Below are 12,365 nucleotides of genomic sequence, written 5' to 3' on the forward strand. Positions count from 1 at the left end.
AGGGAGGAGAGATGGGGAGGGAAGGGAGAGGGGAAGTGTGGAGGTAGGGGGGTACAGTGATTAGGGAGGAGAGATGGGGAGGGAAGGGAGAGGGGAAGTGTGGAGGTAGGGGGTACAGTGATTAGGGAGGAGAGATGGGGAGGGAAGGGAGAGGGGAAGTGTGGAGGTAGGGGGTACAGTGATTAGGGAAGGAGAGATGGGGAGGGAAAGGAGCGGGGAAGTGTGGAGGTAGGGGGTACAGTGATTAGGGAGGAGAGATGGGGAGGGAAAGGAGAGGGGAAGTGTGGAGGTAGGGGGTACAGTGATTAGGGAGGAGAGATGGGGAGGAAAGGGAGAGGGGAAGTGTGGAGGTAGGGGGTACAGTGATTAGGGAGGAGAGATGGGGAGGAAAGGGAGAGGGGAAGTGTGGAGGTAGGAGGGGGGGGGGGGGGGCAATGGTTGGGGAGAAGAGATTGGGAACAGAAAGGTGGAGGGATATATTTATGTGAGTCCCTGGTCAATATTTGCTTTTCAATAAAATATCTTCGATGGAAACATCAAGAGATCAGCCAATCTATGTTTTTAGAGCAGGTTTGAGGATGTAAGGAAAATAAGTGACTTTATATTAATATATAGGTTATAATTAAACCAATTATAAAATGGTATATTTTTCACAGGTTACTGGATGTTCTGGCAGGGAGGAAGGACCCCACTGGTCTGACGGGCGATATATTAATTGATGGTGCACCCCCACCCGATAACTACAAGTGTATGGTGGGATATGTAGTACAGGTACTTTGCTTTGTCTAATACAAGCTATCAATTTGGCTATATTGCTATGGACGACTCATCAAGAACTATGCAATGGATATCACTAATATTTGACAGGAAGCATCCCTATGTGGGGGTGATTCAAAATTGTACAAAAGGTGGGGCTGATCCCCCTGCAATTACTGCAAATTTTTCAAATCCTTCTTCTGTTTGAATGACAGGATTCTGTTTAAATTTGGTCTGAATGATCCCTGGTTAAGGGAAAACAATTTAGTATAAATGGTGGGTCTGGGAACCTGGGCCCTGAGGTATGAGGCCGAATAGGGAAAATCTAGCTTATTTTTTAAATCTTTCTTTTGTAGGAATGACAGGATTTTGTCTTAATTAGGGCCTCATATCGGAGATATTGGTGCCCTATAGTAAATAAGTAATCAATCTGACTGTCCACCTGTCTGACCATCTGTCTGTCCATCTACAAACATGGTTCATGGCTGATATTTTCAGTTTATATGATATTCAGTCAAGATGTTCATTTCACAAAAATACATGCTGTGGTCAAAAATCAAGGTCAAAGGTCAAGGTCATTAAGCCAAATGGTCAAGGTCAAATTTTCTATCATTCCACTGATGAATATATGGAAATGACATTTTGAAGCAAAGTTGGTCGAAATTAAGCGAAGAATGAACTGACCAAATACTTAACACAATAATGATAACTAAAGAGACTGCAGAGTTAACACAATAATGATAACTACAAAGAGACTAAGTTAACACAATAATGATAACTAAAGAGACTGCAGAGTTAACACAATAATGATAACTATATAGAGACTAAGTTAACACAATAATGATAACTACATAGAGATAAGTTAACACAATAATGATAACTACATAGAGACTAAGTTAACACAATAATGATAACTACATAGAGACTAAGTTAACACAATAATGATAACTACATAGAGACTAAGTTAACACAATAATGATAACTAAAGAGACTGCAGAGTTAACACAATAATGATGACTATATAGAGACTAAGTTAACACAATAATGATAACTAAAGAGACTGAGTTAACACAATAATGATAACTACATAGAGACTAAGTTAACACAATAATGATAACTACATAGAGACTAAGTTAACACAATGATGATAACTACAAAGAGACTAAGTTAACACAATAATGATAACTAAAGAGACTGCAGAGTTAACACAATAATGATAACTATATAGAGACTAAGTTAACACAATAATGATGACTATATAGAGACTAAGTTAACACAATAATGATAACTAAAGAGACTGAGTTAACACAATAATGATAACTACATAGAGACTAAGGTAACACAATAATGATAACTACATAGAGACTAAGTTAACACAATAATGATAACTACATAGAGACTAAGTTAACACAATAATGATAACTACATAGAGACTAAGTTAACATAATAATAGTAACTATATAGAGACTAAGTTAACACAATAATGATGACTATGTAGAGACTGAGTTAACACAATAATGATAACTAAAGAGACTAAGTTAACACAATAATGATAACTATATAGAGACTAAGTTAACACAATAATGATGACTATGTAGAGACTGAGTTAACACAATAATGATAACTAAAGAGACTAAGTTAACACAATAATGATAACTATATAGAGACTAAGTTAACACAATAATGATAAATAAAGAGACTGCAGAGTTAACACAATAATGATGACTATATAGAGACTAAGTTAACACAATAATGATAACTAAAGAGACTGAGTTAACACAATAATGATAACTACATAGAGACTAAGTTAACTACATAGAGACTAAGTTAACACAATAATGATAACTACATAGAGACTAAGTTAACTACATAGAGACTAAGTTAACACAATAATGATAACTAAAGAGATTGCAGAGTTAACACAATAATGATAACTAAAGAGACTGAGTTAACACAATAATGATAACTATATAGAGACCAAGTTAACACAATAATGATAACTACATAGACTATAGAGACTAAGTTAACACAATAATGATAACTACATAGACTATAGAGACTAAGTTAACACAATAATGATAACTACATAGAGACTAAGTTAACACAATAATGATAACTATATAGAGACTAAGTTAACACAATAATGATAACTATATAGAGGCTAAGTTAACACAATAATGATAACTATATAGAGACTAAGTTAACACAATAATGATAACTACATAGAGACTAAGTTAACACAATAATGATGACTATGTAGAGACTAAGTTAACACAATAATGATAACTACATAGAGACTAAGTTAACACAATAATGATAACTACATAGACTATAGAGACTAAGTTAACACAATAATGATAACTACATAGAGACTAAGTTAACACAATAATGATAACTATGTAGAGACTAAGTTAACACAATAATGATAACTACATAGAGACTAAGTTAACACAATAATGATAACTAAAGAGACTGAGTTAACACAATAATGATAACTACATAGAGACTAAGTTAACACAATAATGATAACTACATAGAGACTAAGTTAACACAATAATGATAACTAAAGAGACTGCAGAGTTAACACAATAATGATGACTATATAGAGACTAAGTTAACACAATAATGATAACTAAAGAGACTGAGTTAACACAATAATGATAACTATATAGACTATAGAGGCTAAGTTAACATAATAGTGATAACTATATAGACTATAGAGACTAAGTTAACACAATAATAGTAACTATATAGAGACTAAGTTAACACAATAATGATACCTACATAGACTATAGAGGCTAATTAAGTTAACATAATAGTGATAACTATATAGAGACTAAGTTAACCCAATAATGATAACTACATAGAGACTAAGTTAACACAATAATGATGACTATGTAGAGACTAAGTTAACACAATAATGATAACTACATAGAGACTAAGTTAACACAATAATGATAACTATATAGACTATAGAGGCTAAGTTAACACTATGATGATATAGAATATAACTGTATCCCGTGGCTATTATGCACTTTTACAGTAAATATTTGTTGTATAACAATATTGTTCATCTGTATGGACAGCACCTGTTGTTATATGGTACTTTGTGATAAGGATAGAAGTGTATACTGGTATGTTAAATATAGTATAATAAATTGCCATGAGATACAGGTAAGGCCTGTGTAGATCAATAGTAAGTACAGTTAGAGGCTACACACATGTACGCCTTTAGTGTTGTTGATTTTCCTTATCTACCTGTTGCATGCTTATGTCAGACAAAGTTAGATAAATGTAATGTATAGACTTAATGTGGTCACATATTGTTGTGAATCAGCCAAAAAGGACCATTGTATGTACATGTTTTTGGAAGAGGAAGAAATAAATAATTTTTTTGCGAGTTAGTTAAAATTTCATGTAAAGCAATATAAGATGGGAGGTATTGATACCAATAAATAGTAGGAATGTCACTTGTGTGACTTTACAAGCAAAATTACATATACATTTTGTAACATGTACTAGTCAGATTTTGACTAGAATATTAGGGTATGGCATTGTTTGTCCATCTCTCTGTGTGTCTTTACATACAAAATCGTATGGCAGTTTTCATAAACTTGTCACATCTTGACTAGAATATTGGGATGTGGCATGGTTTGTCCATCTGTCATCAACTTTTTTCTCAGTTTTCGACAAGTCTTTAAGAAGACTGTATAATCCTATAACATTAAGCTGTGTTTTCCTGAGCAGCATTGTGATTTGATGATTACTAATTAACCCTTTGTCACATGTGAGTGCTTCTGTATGCCTTTAAGGAGTTTTTGCCCTTTGGTTTTTAGCTCACCTGCCCGAAGGGCAAGGGAGCTTATGCCGTGGTGCGGCGTCCGTCGTCCGTCCGTCCGGCCGTCTGGCCAACAAAGTTTGTTCAAATAAATGACCTTGACCCTCATTCAAGGTCACATTGGTCAAATAGGCTATAATCTTCAAACGACTTCTTCTCAATAACCAAGAGGCCCAGTGACTTGATATTGGGCCTGTAGCATGCTGGGATGAAGTGCTACAAAGTTTGTTCAAATAAATGACCTTGACCCTCATTCAAGGTCACATGGGTCAAATAGGCTATAATCTTCAAACGACTTCTTCTCAATAACCAAGAGGCCCAGGGACTTGATATTGGGCCTGTAGCATGCTGGGGTGAAGGGCTACAAAGTTTGTTCAAATCAATGACCTTGACCTTCATTCGAGGTCAAATGGGTCAAATAGGCTATAATCTTCAAACGACTTCTTCTCAATAACCAAGAGGCCCAGGGACTTGATATTGGGCCTGTAGCATGCTGGGGTGAAGGGCTACAAAGTTTGTTCAAATAAATGACCTTGACCTTCATTCAAGGTCACATGGGTCAAATAGGCTATAATCTTCAAATGACTTCTTCTCAATAACCAAGAGGCCCAGAGACTTGATATTGGGCCTGTAGCATGCTTGGGTGAAGGGCTACAGTTTGTTCAAATAAATAACATTGACCTTCATTCAAGGTCACATGGATCAAATAGGCTATAATCTTCAAATGACTTCTTCTCAATAACCAAGAGGCCCAGGGACTTGATATTTGGCCTGTAGCATGCTTGGGTGAAGGGCTACAAAGTTTTTATCAAATAAATGACCTTGACCTTCATTCAAGGTCACAGGGGTGAAATCGGCTTTAATCTGTAAACAATAATTTTGCGATAGCCAAGAGCCTCTGAGACCTGATATTAGGCCAATAGAATGCTGGAATGAAGGACTAGAAAATTTACAATATGAATAAAACTAGCTTACAATTATATTTGAATAAAGAGGTAATCAACATAGTATCTTTAGAAATGACCTCAATCAACTTCAAAGTTGCTGTAGAGCCAGGTGAGTGATACAGGCCCATTGGGCCTCTTGTTTTCAACATCATGTAATGTTGTCTGGGGATTGTATTTGTAAGTTTTTTTACATATTGTTTTATCTCTTCAATGATCTTAAAATTAGCTCTGTTGGTATGTTATGTTTTGGAAAAATCATCTGAGCAACTCCTTTATCCTTAAACATTTAGGTTTTTATTTCCATCAAACAAACAATGGTAGAAAGTAATAACTTTAATAAATCAAAATATAAAATGTGTCTCAATCACATGTATTGAATGTTTATTTCTAGGATGATGTTGTCATGGGCACTTTGTCTGTGAAGGAGAACTTCCATTTCTCCGCGGCTCTTCGCCTAAACAAGTCTGTCAGTCAGCGCGAAAGGAACGAGCGGGTAGAGAATGTCATCCAGGAACTAGGACTTACACATTGTGCAGACACAAAGGTGAGGAGCCAGGCCTAAAGGTTAAAGGTCAGACAAAGAGATTAAGAGGTCTGACACAATAATGAACGGTTAGGTACAATGGTGAAATGTTGGATACACAGGTAAAAGGTTAGATACAGATAAGGGGTCAGACACAAAGATGAAAGGTCTGACAAAGAGGTGAAAGGTTGGGCATAAAGGTGAAAGGTTAGACACAAAGGTAAGAGGTCTAGCATAAAGGTGAAAGTTTAAAGTGAGAGACCACCTTCAGAGGTGCTATTAGAAATCAAAGTTAAAACAATGACATTTGCTGTACGTCACACACAAAGGTTTGATATACAATGTACATGTAATATAAAATTGTTAGATAGTGTAAAAATGTACAAAAATGAGAGTCCAGAAACAAAAGCTAGAGGTCATAAACAAGGTGATTTGGTTTGGTTTGTTAGTGTTCAACGTCCTATCAACAGGCCATTTAAGGACGGTCTTCCCTGTGTGCATGGTACATGTGTGTGGTGAATGTGTGTTTGGGAGGCTGTTTTATGTTCGTGTTTGTCTCCGTGTGATAGCGAGGAACTGATGCTGACTTTATAGTGTTACCTCACTGAAGCGTACTGCCGAAGACACCCAGTAGGACATCCCTCTCTGTCACATCATACTGACAACGGACAAACCAGTCGTCCAACTCCCAAAACTGCTGAGTGCTAAGCAGGAGTAGCAATTACAATTTTTATAGACTTTGTTATGTCTTGGCCAGGGGACAGAACCCAAAACCTTCTTCACAGGGGCAAACGCTAAAGGCCAAAAGTAAGGCAGTGTAAACGGAAACATTAGAAAGTACATTTATAAATTTACTAGAAAGAAGAGAAAAGATAAAATTTCAAATTTAGTCACCTCTTACAATCATGCAATGGGGTAGCAGGTACAATTCTGACGTCCTACCTGTAGGGCTCATACACAAGGTAAAGAGTTGGACATACAGGTATGATGTGTTATGTAAATGTGAGAGTCCAGGGTCCAACACATAAAGTTTGACCTAAGTTGGAATGGGCTTATTGCTGGTAAAGGGCCTGTGGCTATCCTGATTATGGCAGAGGAAGGTTTATGTTAAAGGACTGGAAGTCAGGTACAAATATAGACTGTAAAGTAATAGGACATCATCAACTTCAGGGAAGCTAGTTCATTTATATATAAAGCTGAAAACATCTCCAATCACTCTGTAAATATGCACAAATTGTAAAAGAATTTTATCAATAGTTGGGAAGTCAAAATATGAAGATCAAAATTGTGCTAGTCTAGGTGTTAACAAAGTGTATTGAATAGCTTCCTCAGAACAAAGAATATTAAAAAGTCAAGTTCTGATAGGAACGGCAGATTGGAAACATTTTCATCATCTGAAAGATACTTACTGTACTGAAGTGAAATATTAATTACAACTTTCCATTGATAAGAATCATGTGAGATAATCTACATGACACAAAAAATTATCACTTGGTAGGTGGGAAATGAATTCATCCGTGGAGTGTCTGGTGGAGAGAGAAAGAGAACTAACATTGGCATGGAGTTAATCATCTCCCCTCCTGTTCTCTTCCTGGATGAGCCAACCACAGGACTTGATTCCAACACGGCCAATTCTGTCATGCTTTTGCTACGCAGGTGAGCAACTCTGATGGTAATAATGTGGTGGGTTGATTTTAAGATTGGGGTATTCTGATGGTAATAACCCTGTGGGTTGACTGAGATAGACGGGGTATTCCAATGGTAATAACCCTGTGGGTTGACTGAGATAGACGGGGTATTCCGATGGTAATAACCCTGTGGGTTGACTGAGATAGACTTGTTATTCTGATGGTAATAACCCTGTGGGTTGACTGAGATAGACTTGGAATTCTGATGGTAATAACCCTGTGGGTTGACTGAGATAGACGGGGTATTCTGATGGTAATAACCCTGTGGGTTGACTGAGATAGACGGGGTATTCTGATGGTAATAACCCTGTGGGTTGACTGAGATAGACGGGGTATTCCGTTGGTAATAACCCTGTGGGTTGACTGAGATAGACGGGGTATTCCGATGGTAATAACCCTGTGGGTTGACTGAGATAGACGGGGTATTCCGATGGTAATAACCCTGTGGGTTGACTGAGATAGACGGGGTATTCCGATGGTAATAACCCTGTGGGTTGACTGAGATAGACGGGGTATTCTGATGGTAATAACCCTGTGGGTTGACTGAGATAGACGGGATATTCTGATGGTAATAAACCTGTGGGTTGACTGAGATAGACTTGGTATTCTGATGGTAATAACCCTGTGGGTTGACTGAGATAGAAGGGGTTATCTGATGGTAATAATCCTGTGGGTTGACTGAGATAGACTTGGTATTCTGATGGTAATAACCCTGTGGGTTGACTGAGATAGACTTGGTATTCTGATGGTAATAACCCTGTGGGTTGACTGATATAGACGGGGTATTCCGATGGTAATAACCCTGTGGGTTGACTGAGATAGACGGGGTATTCTGATGGTAATAACCCTGTGGGTTGACTGAGATAGACGGGGTATTCCGATGGTAATAACCCTGTGGGTTGACTGAGATAGACGGGGTATTCCGATGGTAATAACCCTGTGGGTTGACTGAGATAGACGGGGTATTCCGATGGTAATAACCCTGTGGGTTGACCGAGATAGACTTGGTATTCCGATGGTAATAACCCTGTGGGTTGACTGAGATAGACGGGATATTCTGATGGTAATAACCCTGTGGGTTGACTGAGATAGACTTGGTATTCTGATGGTAATAACCCTGTGGGTTGACTGAGATAGACGGGGTATTCTGATGGTAATAACCCTGTGGGTTGACTGAGATAGACGGGGTATTCTGATGGTAATAACCCTGTGGGTTGACTGAAATGGATTTGGTATTCTGATGGTTATAATGTGGTGCGTTGATTGAGTTATGCTAACTCTCATGAAATTTAAGGCCACCTGCCAAATGGGAAAGTAAGCTTATTCCTTGGCGCAGCTTCTATATTATTTGTGCTAAAATTGTACATGTTGGCTCTTGTATTCTGTGTATTTTGAAAACAGATGGAACTTTCTTTACATTATATATTTTATTTTGACAGATTGGCCCTAAAGGGACGCACCATTATATTTTCCATTCACCAGCCTCGCTTTTCCATCTACCGTCTATTTGACGGACTCATGCTCCTGTCCCTAGGTGAAACTGTGTACCATGGCGAATCTCATGAATCACTTGAACACTTCCAGTCATTAGGTAAATTACTGCCGGAGAAATTTGTTTGATTTAAAGTATTTTTAACACCTTGAAAATGACAAAAAAGGATTACATTAATTAAGACCTCTCCTAACTTGAATGACTTTTATGTACATCATGGCGGTCTTCATGGATAGTTCAATTTAAAAAAAAAATTGATTAACAAAATAGGTTTTAAAGGGACAATTTAGTCAAGTTTGTTTACTTTTTATCATTTCACAAATTATTTCATGAAAGTGTACTTCAGTTCTCCTTATGAACAATCCTTGGTCATATATTGATACAAGTTTATGTTTTCCATGCGTTTTTTAATTAATTGTAAGGGCGATCATAATCGTATAACCATACGATTTATATGCAAATGAGCAAGTCGTCTCTACACACTTTGTATACATGTGTGCAAGCACAGCCCCGTCTCGTGACTGTAGACAACATTGGTTTGCATTTGAAGCTGTTAGCAGATATTTTAACTACATAGGTTGCGGGTCTCGTACCAAACGTAGACAGTGAATGGATAAACAAAATATATGGAGAATTACTGTTAGGACATGAATATAACAGATGTGAGTTTTTCGAACGGTTGCGACAACAATGAAGAAGTTAATACAGTTGCGAGCGAGTTTGCCGAGACTTGACCTAGATAGGCCTACGGAATAATGTTGAGGTGCGATATTTTTGTTCTGTACAACTTTCATTATCATAATTCCATTCGTACTTGTTATAAGTATTGTTATGATTACATCATGGATGAAATAAATCACCTAGGTGGGTGTTAGCGTTTGTTTGCATTTGTACACAAATGAAAATGCTATCTTCTTCTGCATACGTATCGGCCGTATACATACATGTGTGTACACAATTACATGAACACGAATTCCCGTTCGGTGACCCTGGAATAAACCTGTGTTTGGTCGATTTGAATTGTCAAAACAATAAATCATCATTGAATCTATCATTTATATGATACATGCAACAACTGTATGCCACGCATGTTGTTAAATCGAAATCCAAAGAAATAAGTACATTTTTTTGTATATGTGAGATCTACCATGTTGTCACTCACAACCATCTCTGTTCCCGCCAGAGGGCGCAACAAGTTGCACTATATTTGGAGTATAGGTATATTTGACGTGGGCTTTCCCAAAACTTAAACTGACCATAATGTAGAGATAATTATTGACCGCAAATGTTTTTGTCTGGATATATGTTTTATCGATTCTGTTTGAATTATAAAAAGCATGCTTGACTAAATTGTCCCTTTAAATAAGTTTACAATGCTAAGAATTTTATTTTGATTTTAATTGTGCTCCTACATATTTGCTGGGATAAAAAGCTTCAGTCTTTAAACCAAAATGTTTTAGAGAAATGTAAAGAGGCAATTTTTTTCTATAAAAGAAAAAATCTTCCACCTTTTTTTTCAAAGCTTGATATTCCATATGCAAGCTTGTACCCGTGAAAATTTATGTTAGAACATTAACGTTTACTTTGATGTGTGTGATGTTTCTGATTATTTAATCATTTATGTAAAAAAAAAAACACACACACACAAAAAAACTCCAGCCCATACTGTAATAGTGTGCTTAAAATCCATACTTTCTCTCTAGATGTCTGTTTTTTCAATCACAAAAGTCGAGTACACATCATATTGCATCATTGGGTAGAGGGACTTGACACATACATATGACCCAGAATGAAAAATTAACCGAAGGGTCCAACCTCTAGATCACTTATTGAAAGTGTCAAGCTCCTGTGTCACAGTGTTGCTATATAAAGTATATGTATGTTACCAATCATTATGCATTTCTGAAACAGGTTATACAATAGAGGAGCATAACAATCCTCCAGACTTTTTCCTGGATGTCATCAATGGAGATCTGTCTATGGCTAGTATATCTGACGACCTCCTGCAAAAAGACGGTAAGTTCGGTCTCCCACTGTCCTGTTAGTAAATTGAGTCAAGAATTGTGTTGTAGCCTGTAAAAGGATATCCTCCCTCATTGCACACATAAACTTGTCTGATGGAGTATATGTTTTCTGAAATGTATGGACTTAACATTTTTCTGAGTAAAAATATTTGGTCTGCATGCATTCTCTTATGTGTTTATGTTTTTTAGGTCACCTGAGACGAAGTCTCAAGTGATCTTTTCTAATCCCCTTTTGTCCGTCGTTGTGCGTCGTCTGTCATCCGTCGTGCGTCGTCCGTCGTGCGTCCGTAAACAATTTACATTTTCGACTTCTTCTCCAACTCCCCTAAGCAAAATTCGAAGGCAATTTGGCTGGAAGCTTCTATGGCTAAAGGTCAACCAAAATTGTGAATTATATGGTCCCCAACCCCGAGGGGCCTGAGGGGCGGTGCTAAAATCGGTCAAATTGACTAAAACTTCAAAAATCTTCTTCTCTACTCTCAGATATGATGGAATCAAATACTCTTCATAAATGGAAGGGTCTTAAGGTACTTTACCAAAATTGTGAATTTCATGACCCTTGGGTCTCACGTTTGCCCCTGGGGAGGGGGTAAAATTTACTATAGTTTATATAGGGAAATCACATTTTTGACTCTAATTTGTTTGATTTCAATTGGAATTCATTCTAACTTGGTTAACATTATCAGAGTGGCCCCTAGGGACTGATGGGTGGGGCCAAAATAGGGTCAATTGAATTAGCTGAAATATTTAAAATCTCAGGTGACCATGGGCCTCTTGTGAGAAATGTATTTCTTTTCTTCATAGCATCAATGATGTTTTCAGTCTTCTTCCTTCCTCACAAACTCGCTACTGTGAGATGGGAGATTTTGTGATAAAGAAGGTTTTGTTAATGGATATCTGTGTATTGTTTTGACAGATCAACTCAGTATAATTAACACAAGTGGCAAAGGTAAGTTATATTTTTGTACCATATATGGATTATGTACATGTTTTTAAAAATCATGTTACCAGCTCTAATTTGTTGTAGTTTAAAGAAAATTACAAGTTATTCATTCATTCCCAAAATTTCTTGATCACATCATTGTATCTTTTTGATT

General features: G+C 36.9%; 1 protein-coding gene across 2 annotated transcripts in view; it reads left to right on the forward strand.

Annotated features, from left to right (window-relative positions):
- Positions 1 to 12,365, forward strand: part of LOC117328035 (broad substrate specificity ATP-binding cassette transporter ABCG2-like) — a 49,486-nt gene that overhangs the window by 15,925 nt on the left and 21,196 nt on the right. For both annotated transcript variants that reach the window (XM_033885372.1, XM_033885367.1), the window contains 6 exons: positions 657 to 771; positions 5,933 to 6,085; positions 7,563 to 7,720; positions 9,192 to 9,343; positions 11,156 to 11,260; positions 12,185 to 12,217. In XM_033885372.1, the coding sequence (XP_033741263.1) occupies positions 657 to 771; positions 5,933 to 6,085; positions 7,563 to 7,720; positions 9,192 to 9,343; positions 11,156 to 11,260; positions 12,185 to 12,217 (716 nt within the window). The remainder of the gene's footprint in view (positions 1 to 656; positions 772 to 5,932; positions 6,086 to 7,562; positions 7,721 to 9,191; positions 9,344 to 11,155; positions 11,261 to 12,184; positions 12,218 to 12,365) is intronic.

Source organism: Pecten maximus, chromosome 1, assembly GCF_902652985.1.
Source record: "Pecten maximus chromosome 1, xPecMax1.1, whole genome shotgun sequence".
Taxonomy (NCBI): Eukaryota; Metazoa; Mollusca; class Bivalvia; order Pectinida; family Pectinidae; genus Pecten; species Pecten maximus.